Here is a 13083-nt window from a genome sequence, read left to right on the forward strand (position 1 = left end):
ATGGGGGCAGGAGTGGCCTTGCCTTTGATGTGGCCAAATAGCAGGACGAACAACTTTTTATTCCATTCCACTTGACTCGACTCCATTTTGCTACGCTTTTTGTTGGCAGATCTTGATTATAAGCCACATTAATGCACAGACATGCCTCGAGTAGTGGAAAATCGGGGGTGAAGAAATGCGGTCGGTGTCGGGAAATGGGAAAATGGGAAAGTGGGTAGTAGGGTTCGCACTAAAATCCCCACAAAATGGAAAACGCGCGGGAAAAACTAGGTACAGCTCTTTGCCGGTCAGCAGCACTTTTAATTAAAACAAAACAAAACGAAACGAAACAAAACAGGACCAAATACAGCAGAGAATGAAGGACAGAAAATAGTTAAATAATGCATGAAGTGCGTGCGACAGGGACGGCAGGACGCCAACGGAATGAGACGGAAACGGCCAAGAAGAAAGAGACAGTCAGAGCCAAATAAAGGAGTTTCAAGTTCGCAGTCCGCAATAAAATGTGGACGCAAAATGTGCGGAAAATGTGATGGTCAACAAATTATCAACCACAATAAACCCGAAAAGAAAAGCAGGAAGTCGCAGCAAAGAAATGGGTAAAAACATGCAAAGGGAACGGCGAAAATGAAACAGAAGCGGAAGTGGAACGGAAAAGCTGGACGGGTCACAAAACAAGTGGCTGAAAAAAGGCACTACAAATGAACAGCTGTGAACTATGACCCCAGCTTTTTCCTCTTTTTTCGCAGACATTTAGCAATGCCAAAAAAAGAATTTATTATATGTGCACTGAAACAAATGGTTACAGAAGTCAATTACGATTTTCTCTGCTAAATATTTGTAACGTTCTGCATGGTGTACTTTCAAAGAAATTCAGGAGTTCATTACGGAACTCAATCACCGTTTGTCGCAGTGCATTTATATCAACATATAAATACAAGTGGCACACAAAACAAACGCGAAACAGAGGCCAAGCAACTTTTTCGCCCCTTATTTAAGGCGCTTGCCTTTGTAGCCTGAGTTGCTTTCCCTTTCCCCTCGCGGGGCTTCTAAATTGGTATTATACGGCTTAAGTGGGCGTTGGAAGGAGGGGCGGGGCAGGGCTGGGGTCAAGGGTAACTAACAATGAGACACCTGATGATAGTTCTTAATAGGGCTTAAGGGAAATGAGCTCGGCAAACCAGTGCTTTTAGCTTATTTTGAGTAAGTATGCTGGTCTAATTAGTTGTTTTTTTTAAGTATTGGGTTTTTGCGCTGCACGTTGAGCATTAATATATTTACGTTTAAATTCCATATGCACTCTTATTTTTTATGCCATTATTAAATGCGGCAACCGCCTTCGGTTCTCAGAATTCCATTAGTGGTTAACTTTTCGGCCTAATTTGATGCCTCTTTCTTCCAATTAGTTGGCCAAAAACCACTCAATTGGCATAGAAAATGTGACGTTATTATAACGAAACGCTTACAGAAATCATTTCAAAGAAAAGACATTTCGAAAAGTCGTGAACTTTGTGAAAAGCTCCAATCATCTGGTGGTTCCCTATATAACTGCCTTTCTAATTGATGGACCACGTTTCAATATTTCAATGGATTGCCAATATGGCCAGTATGAACTCAAAAGGGTAACCAAGCTGCAAGCTGTGGAAAAAGGCAGTTGAAATTAAGTTGTTACTTTTGTGGAGCTACTCTTCCTGTATTTCCCTGTGCTTTTTTCCTTTTTTATTACTCCATCATATTGTCCCAGCGAGGAATGGAAGACATTGAAAAAAATTAGCATAGTTTCGGCTTTAATTTGAATCTTAAAGATGATTATCAGGACTCCAGAAAGGGTGTTATAAATTAAATGAGTGTTAACTTACAGTAATTTAATTAAAAATACCAAAACGCCTGAATACGAAACTGCACTTGAAGATACAAACATTGATAAGTCGTAGTTTTAAATATGTTTACAATAACACAAGTAAATAAATAGCAATTTATGTATTGCTGATTACATTTTAAAGAAATCTTTATGTAAGTAAGGTCTATAAATCACGAAGTGGTTCCATATTATCGCAGCATTTTGTTGCCGTGTGAAAATAGAGTTTTCCCTGGGCCATGTCCTTTTTGGCCTAGTCTTTTTAGTCTCGTTTTGCTACCCGTTGACTGCTTTTGCCCCTTGGCCCGGCGAAAAACCTTTTGGCCTTTCATTTCGGCCAGCTTGCACTTGGCCAGCCAGTCGCTGGGAATGTTTATTGTTGCTGCCGTTGTTCTTCGCCTTCGACCCCCATTCTTTTGCTTTCCCAGCCTTTTTTGTGGCTAAATACAAAAGGCAGCTGGTTTTTATGCCTACATCCCCATTCCACGCCCCTTTGGCCGCCTCCAAGTAGAAAATGTCTGGCTTTCTGGGCGGCCTGGGTTGGCCGGTGCCCTTTTTTGTGCCGGCTCGGTCGGTTGTTAGTTGCATGAATATGAAGTGGTCTTATAATCCACACCAAACAACAAAATGACCCAAGTGCGAAATTAAAAGGCGAAAATGTGCCATGGGCGGGGTAAAAAGGGGGTTGGGTTAGGGTTTGGGTTTGGGCTTGGGTTTGGGGAAAGGAAGCGGGCTGAAACGTGATGACTGCAAAATGAAGACGTTGGAACCGGAAGCCTCGAAATGTATGCGACACAAAACACAGCTCCCTCCCACGCCAAACGACAAACAAAAAAGCCGAACAATATAGTTGATGTTCCGGCCATAAGATAGCTGCTACTCAGGTTGATTTATTGTCTGTGGATTCTGGCCAATTAATAAAACAAGAGCACGGAAACTGTGAGTTTCAACCCAGTTCCTAGTGCCAATCAACAAAAATCAACAAATTCGATTATTAAATGTTTGCTTTAGTGCACATTTTAATTCTTAAGGAGATCTTACAAAATTTTGAAATACCAAATGTTAGCTTGAAGCTTCAAGTTGAAAAGAAATTTCAAATAGTTTGGCATGGCAGTTATAAAATGGTTAAATCTTAATTGACTGATTTGTTGTGCTGTGCATCTCCCATCTTTTTGAATCATTTGAATCATTCATAAAATGAAAACAAATACTTCACGCTAAGCTTTTTGAAAATCGTAAAGACTTTTTATTGTGTCTCGCATACATTAGCACTGCCAGTGATTTGTTGCCAAGCGTAATTGAGATTTATTCGAATACCTCGAGAATTGGACAGACGAAGGGTTAAATGTGTTTGGCTGCGACTCAAAATTCAGCTGATGTTTCAGACAAAATACCCCTGTCCAAAATAAAATCCGGCACGTCTTGCTGTTAACCAATTTTTGTTTTACCCGCCGATTCTCAATTTCTCTCGGATTCTGCGCAATGGAGGAGAAAGAGATTTCTAGAACAGCTTCTTTCATATTTTCAATAATTATGGATGGGTGCGAAACTCGGCTAAGTGTGCTGATTCAAATATCCAAAAATTTCACTTGGCTCTTCACCGCTGTTAATCCTTGGGTCATGCGCTGTTTTAACCGCTTAACTCTTTTAATATTGCTTATAAATGTTTCTCTTAAATAACTCTTATATCGCCGAAGGACTGTGTCTCAGCTAATGCAGCAATGTTTATTCGGAGTCATTAATACTTGTTGCTAATCTCATGTGGGATTGAATTAAATTCACCTCAAACATTTCCTGAGTTTAATTGGCAAGATATTTTGATGTGCTGATTCAATTAACTTGGGAATCGTTGCTTCTATCAAGACTGAGTAGATTATTGCTACCTGTTAGGTATGTCTGAGGAAATCCAAACTATAAAATGAGTAACTAGTGAACAGCTAAAATTTTAAGCTAAAGCTAGTTTGAAGAAAATGTAAGAGTTTTTAGAGTTCTCAGTATTAATAATTCTCAATGATATTTGCTAAATATTTCCTGCTTACTTTTAAAATATATAGTATTTTTGACAACATTTTGGTAAGTTCTCTACTTTACTACCGAAAATAAATTGATACCTAATGAAATGGGTAATTAGTTTTTTTTTGTTAACAGTTTTTTTGCATTGATTTTTTAGTATTAAACTTTACCTATTTTTGGAGCATACATTTCCTGTGCGTATTTTTTTACATTTAAAGTGGAATTCAATTGATTTTGTATGTTTTTTTTATGAAGAAGAGCTGAGTTACTTACGTTAAAATCATAAGACATGCATAATTTTAATGAAAAATATAAACTTATTCATTTTTTAACTGTAACTTAACTTAACATTCAGATGCCAGTTTATTTGAGCTCTACCGGCTTTGGTTACAAAGAAACATAAGCTAAAGCTGTACTATGTATTTATTAAAATATTTTAAAGTGAAACTAACTCCTAGGATACTTTATTTTTTATATACTTTTTTTTTTTAGTATTTTTCCAATTTAATTTAATTTCGATTTAGAAGAATAGTGCTGCGTTCATCGAATATATACTTATTAAAATATTTTAACGTAAAACTAGCTTCAAGGATTCTTTATTTTTTATGTAGGTTGTTTTTAGAATTTTTCCAATTTAATTTAATTTTGATTTAGGAGTATAGTGCTGCGATTCTGCAAGAAAATATTTTAATTTAGCTGTAGTGCATGCACATACATTTAAACAAATTTTATAATGTAAAGCTAGTGAAACAGCAATAACAGTCATCAAGCTAAAGCAAATGTTAAATACTAAACAGCAAATGTTTAATAATATTTCGGAAGCTTTTATGAACAGAAATCTGTTTTAGAAAGAACTGTTTCGAAAAACATCGCTCAGTGAATTCGAAAGCTTTTGGGACAGAAAAGCTTTCAGTCGCAAAACATCGCAGAACCCCCTTTTGCCAACGTAGTACTTTTTGGTCGTAGGCTGGGATTTTCATAAGGTTTTCCCACCCACAATTGACCACCCAATAAAACGAACCACCCCCCGCCCACCGCCTTCTCAGCCAACCAATCTCTTGGGCATAAGTGCTGGCGTTTCATAATTGCCCTTGTTTGTGGCCGCGTATTAAGTTGTTCTTGTTCCTGTTTCTGTTGCTGATTGTCCGCATTGCGTATACGCCACGTGGCCGTGGAAAGAGAGGGAATAACCTAATAGACGGAGTGGCTGAAGGGGTCGGAGAAAGAGACAGGGAGAGATAGAGAGAGAGAGGAGGAGGAAGAGGAAGCTGGCAACACACTTGCATATTGATTACAGCAAAACTCCCCTGTCGACAACTGCGCGGTGGATAATAAATTCGCAATTATGATCGGTCAGAGGAGGAGGAGGCCAACAAAAAAGGAGGGGGGAAAAAAGGAATAGTGAACAAAATGAGGAAAAAGTACGAGACTGCGAAATTTATATGTCGAACAAATTGGATTAATTATGAAACCATGAAAATGAGGTTAATTCCTTCTGGTTAAATAATCGTTAACTATTCGACCAGGCCTTTAACCAAATCCAATCGCAGACCTCCCGGGAGATTTCCATATGGCTGGCCACGTGCAACATGCAAAGTGCAATGTGCAACTGCGTCGGTTGCAATTACATGTGGCGTTAATAAAAACAAATGAGTTTCGGCCCGAGAGATCGGCTGCCATTAAATGTAATTATTTTAATACGATTTACAGTTCGCACCACCACCCCCTCCCCACTGTTCCCCACTGTTCCCCACTCACGAAACACTGCAATGCGCTCAAGGGGCGTTTATGTTTTGATTTTCAACACCTGCATTTAAATCTGTTGTGTGATGGCGTCTTCCCACAGAGAAGAATTTGACATCAACTAGGCATATGCATATTAAAAGGGTTATTTACAAGTAATTAGCCTCACAAGCTGTACTGTTGTTTGCATTGCTTACAAATTAGCAAATATATTGCCCTTGCCTTCTCGTTCAGCCCCACATTTTCTCGCAGTGCAGTGCCGCTGCTTCTGTAATTAGTGTTGCTGCTATCCTGTCTTAACTGATTTCGTGTTGCTGTCATTACCGCTATTGCAGCCCCATTGCATTTCGGTGCATTTCGGTGGAGTTTCGTAGGTACTTACAGCTTAGTTGCAAATACGAGCTTAAATGCGTTTATATTTTCAGATTGCTGCCGATTCTGCTGTCATCAACGTGGTTCTACATGCTTTATAACTACTTATCGGCCAGCGATTATACTTGCATTTTAGGTCGCTTTTAAAATTTATTGTTATTTGTAATTAATGAGAGTGCCCTTTCTTGCATATCTTACACTACGTGTCTACTTCTCTGAGCTACATTTAATTTTTGTGCCTTTTTAAAAGAGATAACTAAGTTGGGATTGATTATTTTCACAGCATTGATTTCTGTGAAAAGCAATAAATGAAGTTTTTGTAATATTTGGCTTATAACTTTGTATAAAAATGTTTAATTATTGATCCCCAATTATTTCCTTTTGATAAAAACCCCATATCTTTAAAAAGTGTCCTCAGCTTGGACTAGCGCCACCTGTGGTGCGCAAAATCATGGTTTGCTCACTGCTCGCTAGAGGGCGTCCTGCAAAGCTCTCAATAGTTCAAGATGTTCAAGTACAAGTAATTTAAAAATATAGACAGCTTTCTGAAAGCTATTGGCACAAGGCTAATTGATAATTTGAATCTTGCTCCATCGACACCAAAACTCAACTATCACCTCAATTGTTACTTAATAATCCCACTGCAGAGTACTCACACTTTTTGCAGCCCCAATTACAACGCATGATAAAGTCGCTGGGCATTTACCAATTTTTGCCTAATTTTTTGGCAGCTAATCAACTGCAAAAAGCAACTTTCTGGGGGGTTTTTGGTTACGGCATTGTTATTTATTTGACTGCCTTCAATAAATAATTGCGTCCAGCGATGAGGCAGCGGCATGCATAATTTTGCGATGATTGTGTTTTAATTAATGCAACACACAAAAACGAGAGACGGAAGGCGCGGAAGGGCTTAAAGATCGGCCCGTAATAGTTGCAAAAAATGAAAATCAACTGGCCGGCAAACTAACTAGCGGCTATTGTTTGGCCACGGCGCCCACATTTACATGCACTCGCATTTAACCCCTTCACGCACACACATGTAAACGCGTATGGCGGTGCACTGCAATAAACAGAAAATAATACTAAAATAATGGAAATCCCTTTTGAAATCGCTAAGTGCAGAGCCACTTGCCTTAATTCGAAATTATGTATTACTGCTGTTTCCAGGCTGATATAGTTTCATTCATTTCCTGGCCAATTTGCCGTGGTTGCAGTGTACACGCCTTAGAACAATGGCCTCAAATTAAAAGCTGAAATCAATGGGCCCTCGTCGACCCCTCGACCGTTTATCCCCTTACCCCTGACCCGACCCCTTCCAATTTATTCAGTTTGTTCATCGCTTGCATTAAACATAATGCACGTAATTATTATCATTTTGCGGCAGCTTCTACATGCAACACACACACACACGCACACTTTTTGCTTCCACCAACCGAATCGAATCGAATCGAATCGAATCGAAAATACAGAAATCCTCACTTTTCGGCTGAAACTGCCAATTTATACTCCATTGTGAACTATTTATTAGCGCATAACCTTATAAACGAGCGGTATGGGGAGGGGTTTTGAATTAAAGGGGACATCGCCTGCATGTGTGTACGTTTTACCCTCATAATATGCGGACCAAGTTAAGTACGATGGCCAAAAAGCCATGCAGAGTTTGAGGTTTTGAGATACGATCATTAGCCCTTGAAAGCCGATGAGTGGGGCGATGTAAAGTGATTACTTTCATAGATTTCTAATTTGTTGCACAATTAGCGGCATTGCATTTTACATTGCCTGCGAAGCCATTAATCAATGCATCCGAAAACGTTGGCTGGCCAATGTGTTGGTTCAATCAAAGTTTGGTAGATTGAATTACTCGCACTGTGTTTACATTTTCCATTTTCCAAAGCTGAGGTGAGTTAGCCTTAGTTCTCAATTGCTGTGCAGTTAAATCCAATCCAATTGAGGGATTTATTGTCTGATATTTGCCACTTGAATTAGCCAACAGCTCGATTTGGCAAAGCCAAATTTGAGTAATATTTACCAATCGATATAAAATCATTTAAGTTGAAATTCGAAACGTACTTCTTTGTTTCGAAATATTTATTTTGCTGCATTTATAGCCCCAAATTGTGCGATTTGTGCATTACATTTGGTTGTTTCTAGGACTCTGAAGTCGCTGGAAGTTTAAGCTATTCACCTGGCAAAAAAAGAAACCAAACCCCATGGGTCCGGATAATCCAGAGGCAGTGGATCTAGGCGGGGAATAGCCGCCTCGATTGCCGCTGTCCCCCGGAGAAAATAAAGAAAGTCCCTAATCGCATTTGACTTTACCAATGTTCCCAGCTGGCATGCGAGCTGCTTGGCTCGCCCCAGTTTTCCCTCCTTGATTTTCCATGGGCTTTTCCTGTTTGTAGTTGGTTTTCCTACTGACAAATATGTGTGTGTGTGTGTGTGTGTGTGTAGCCGGCAGAATGCCAACAATATGCAGGTGCATATTGTGAAGGCAGATTGTGGCTTGTCGTTCCGAGTGCCTAACAAGTGCCAGCAAATGTACCGTGAAGAAACCATTTAGGATTAGTTTAATATGATACACAGGGATCTCGAATGCGGGCTGGAGCTGGAGGTGGTGGCTAGATAACGCTCCTGGAATAAGCAAACAGTACTTAAAACTGTACTGCCGGGGCAGGACTACTTAAGATGGGGCTGGTGGGAGGAAAAAAATGGAAAAAGCCACGAGCAAACGGACAGACTCTGGCAAAATATTGGTGAGATAAAGCCAAGGCTCAGCCCGAGCTGCACAAAGGAAAAAAATGACAAATTTGCAAATGTTAAGACGGAAAGAAAACATCAACATAAGTTATAGGCTTAGTGCGTAATCGTTTTTCGCAAAAGGACCAAGGACTCTCCACGACTCGGCAGGCAAAAGCCGAAAAAGCGAAGGGCACGAAGTTGGCGGTGGGGCATGTGGCAGCATGGATATGTCATGCCACCAGCGATGTTTTCTCGCCTGGAGATGGGGCACTTTTAAAACTGGAGCACAGCTATCCAAGGGGCAGGACCAAGCAAAGTCGTTAGCTCCAAGGATATTGATATCGATGGCATGCGCTGAATGACTTGGCAAATGTATATTAATACAATAACGCAGCAGGCATTATTGTGTTTTCACTGCATCCACTTATGCTTGGAGTGCCCAGCATATTATTAGCCAAAGTTGTTATCATATCATGCTATAAATCACGATTCCCCCGCAGCTGACAATCGAAAGTGGCAGCACCTTTTAGCCGCTTCAGATCGCCGACTTATCCACAGTCCGCCTCCATTAGACATTAGCCATGCGGATTTCCCTGGCTGTTCAAATTAAAAATTCATAAAAGCGGAATTGCGAAATTATGATGATAAAATAAACACAGAAGAGAAGCCGCAGACGAGGCGACGGCCAGCGGGAAGCTGCACTGGGAGAAATGAGTCAAGCCTAGTCAAAATATTATGGAGCATTAAGCTACAAGATTCTCTTTCTGCAAGGAGAGTGGCTAATGTTTATAAGGGATTATGTTTATCAATGGTAGTAATGGCGACTTTCACCCGATTTCTGGCAGTGTGCAGCCAGCTGGTGGGTGGCGGTGGGTGGCGGTGGGTGGCGCTCTGAACGTGACATTGGCCGGCTACTGTGAGAAAAGCCAGCCGCAGATTCGGACCCTGCTCCGGCGACTTGAGCGCTGATGATGTGGATAAAATAAACATGGGACATTGGTTTGGCCGAGCAGCGTTTACGAGGGGGGGGGGGGGGGTGGGCGGATGTGGGCGGAGTTGGGGGTGGGTGGCTGGCCGGGACGAAAGCGTGTTTAAACATTAAAAGGACCATTAGATACGCCTTAAAGTATGCTTCAAGTAGATTATCTTCCATCAGTTTTGTTTGCTTACTTGGAATTGTTTCGCTTCATTTTTCTCGTTTGCAAACACGCACACACACACACACAGCCAAAGCTTGGTTTACTTAGTCCCTGAGTGTGAGGGGCATGTGTATGTGTGGGTGCGCTTTCCTTTTGGCCAAGGAAAGCATCTTGCGGAGTAGAAAGCCAAAGGCGAAGACGAAGGCGAAGGCGAAGACGAGGACGAAGAAAAGCCCGAGACGAAGACGACGTTATTATAAATTGTGCGCGTGTCCTTGTAAAATAACATCTAGTGAACCCAAAAGGCGCCCTGCACCACTCCAAGCCACCCGAACCACATTCTGGTCAAGTCGTGGCCTCGGCAATGCTGCTGAAATTACCAAGAAGTGCGCTCTGGGTGGCGCTATTGCCTCTGCTCCAGCCTTTCGCTTTTGGCCATGGCTCACGGCTCACGGCTCATGGCTCATGACTGATGACCATGGCGGTGGAAGGGGGCTGGTGCCCGGTGGGGGGCGGGGCGCCAGCCTTGACTCAATTTAAAGCCCGTCCAATTGGTCGTAAATTTCTATTTCTGTCCCTGGCGCCTCGGATGCGCGGCAGTTGGAGAGCTCTATCTGGAAAGGACATCATTGTCCTTATACCTGGAAAAACGCCTAAGCTTCTTGAGTCGAATTGTATTAGGTACAATTCCAAGAATTAAGCAGAAATGGCTTAATTATGTATGAGTAATCAATATTTATATTATCTGCTGGGCTTAATCATTGTAATCAAAAACTAAACGCTGATTATTTGTTTTATTTTTCGTTCCCAACATTTTTCTCACTTTAGCAAGTATGGAACATGGTCAATCAATTAATTAATCATATCAGCCAAGTGCCATCGCCAATTACATTAGCAGACGACCAGGTGACCAGGTGACCAGAGTCCTGTCGCCACTCCACCAGCGGCCATTCAGTCATGCGCCTCGCTATCCTGTGGCTGTTCTCCAGCTGCCTCCTGCCGGCGGCTCAGATTGGGCTGTGGGTCTGGGTGCGCGCAGAGGACTCTGGTCGGGATCTGCTCCTCTCGCGGTTGGGCAGTGCGCAGTATGGGCTCAACACCAGGCGCCTGGCGAATGCCTCAAGTTATCTGACCAGGAACTACATTGCTGACAGGATCAACACGCTGGTGGTGCGACAGAGCTGTGTGCAGTGTTCCCAGGAGCTGAACGACCGCCAGCGACAGCTGGTCGACCACATCCTGGCCAGCCTCGCCCCGGACCTCAGTGTGCTGATGCACAGGGGCACTGCCAAGGAGTCCTCCTGGGAGTATACACTCTTCGTGGTCAACGACCACGCCGCCTACAGGTGAGGCACAACGAATGAACGAATGATTTGTTGACTCCTTTAAATGGTTCCATACCCCTTCGTAGAGGCCAGGTCTTCATGTTTCCGGACGAGCTGCTGGAGCGCGAGTTCTTCTACATAGTGGTGGTGTCGGCAGTCCAAAGTGCCCGATTCGTCAATCAGACCGTTGAGTCCATTGTGAATTTCAATCTGCAGATGCATTTCGTCAACGTGGTGGTGCTGGCGCAACTGGAGGACGGAACGGTGGCCGCCTACAGCTACAAGCTCTTCAAGCCCAACTGCAGGCCAGGCGTGAGGGTGCTGCGAATCAATCACTTCGACAGGATCACCGGCGAGCCGCAGCAGAGTATGCCGGACTTGTATCCCGTGCGGAAGGGCCACCTGGGCGATTGCCCCTTCAATGTGGGCGCCACCCACCTGCCGCCCCACTTGATCTACAAGCGGCACAAGGGTCCTCCGCCGGCCAGCAACGAGTCCGTTCCGGCCGAGGATCTGTCCGGCATCGACTGGGATCTGCTCCAGCTGCTGGCCCAGGCGCTAAGGTTTCGCATCCAGCTGTACATGCCCCAAGAGCCCAGCCAGATCTTCGGCGAGGGCAACGTTTCCGGCTGCTTCAAGCAGGTAATTCGTGTATTTAAGCAAAGCCTCTTGTATTTATATGAAATTTGCATCGATTTCCAAAATGCCAGCTGGCAGACGGCGCCGTGTCGATAGCCATCGGCGGCTTGAGTGGCTCGGACAAGCGGCGCTCCCTCTTCTCCAAGTCCACCGTGTACCACCAGAGCCACTTCGTGATGGTGGTGCGCCGGGATCGGTACCTGGGTCGCTTTGGCCCGCTGATCCTGCCGTTCCGGGGCAAAGTGTGGGGCGCCATCATCGCCATCCTGCTGCTGGCCGTGCTGAGCACCTGTGCACTGAGATCCCGCTTGCGCCTGAGCCATCCAATGGAGAATCTGCTTGTGGTGATTGTGGGCAATCCGATAGCCGAGCGCAGGCTGCCAGGCACAGGATTCCTGCGCTACTTGCTGGCCAGCTGGCTGCTGCTCACCCTGGTGCTGCGCTGTGCCTATCAGGCGCGGCTCTTCGACGTGCTCCGCCTCTCGCGCCACCGCCCACTGCCCGAGGATCTCAGCGGCCTGGTCAGGGACAACTACACCATGGTGGCGAACGGGTACCATGACTTCTATCCCGTGGAACTCACCAGCCGCCAGCCTCTGGACTTTGCCGCCCGATTCGAGCGGGTTCAGGGCGCCGCTGCGGGCGAACGGTTGACCACGATCGCGCTGGTCAGCAACCTGGCCTATTGGAACCACAAGCATCGGAACACCAGCCGCCTGACCTTCGTTCGCCAGCCCATCTACATGTACCACCTGGTCCTCTACTTCCCCAGGGGCTTCTTCCTCCGGCCAGCCGTCGATCGCAAGATCAAGCAGCTGCTGAGCGCCGGGGTGATGGCCCACATCGAAAGGCGGTACATGCAGTACGAGGACAAGCGGAGTGTGGCCTCCAACGACCCCGTGCTCCTGCGCAGGATCACCCGGAGCATAATGAACGGTGCCTACCGCATCCACGGCCTGCTGACTCTCCTGGCCACCGGCGTGTTCCTCCTGGAATTTCTGGCGGGGCGCAGCAATGGTAGACTTAGGCGATGCTTGGACTGGATGCATCAGCCGTAGGAGAGCTATCTTTTTGCATTCGTTTGGAAATATACGTGGCTAACATAAAATCCAGAACTTTCGCTACTCAAGGGCTGGTCTTAAATAAATTTGATGGCCGTTAGTAGTTGATAGTACCTTTAAAGGAAACAAAAAATGTAAGACAGCAGGAAACTGCCTTGTTTTGTAAGCTAGTTAAGCTCAATAATGGCCAATCTTCG

General features: G+C 44.1%; 1 protein-coding gene across 1 annotated transcript; it reads left to right on the plus strand.

Annotated features, from left to right (window-relative positions):
- Positions 1 to 10768: 10768 nt before the first annotated feature.
- LOC6551263 lies at positions 10769 to 12883 on the plus strand. The gene is made up of 3 exons (XM_001978342.2): positions 10769 to 11207; positions 11273 to 11828; positions 11897 to 12883. Exons 1-3 carry the CDS (start codon positions 10819 to 10821, stop codon positions 12881 to 12883), a joined length of 1932 nt encoding a protein of 643 aa, XP_001978378.1. The 5' UTR covers positions 10769 to 10818.
- The last annotated feature ends 200 nt before the right edge of the window (positions 12884 to 13083 follow it).

Source organism: Drosophila erecta, unplaced genomic scaffold (assembly GCF_003286155.1).
Source record: "Drosophila erecta strain 14021-0224.00,06,07 unplaced genomic scaffold, DereRS2 tig00000126-arrow-pilon, whole genome shotgun sequence".
Taxonomy (NCBI): Eukaryota; Metazoa; Arthropoda; class Insecta; order Diptera; family Drosophilidae; genus Drosophila; species Drosophila erecta.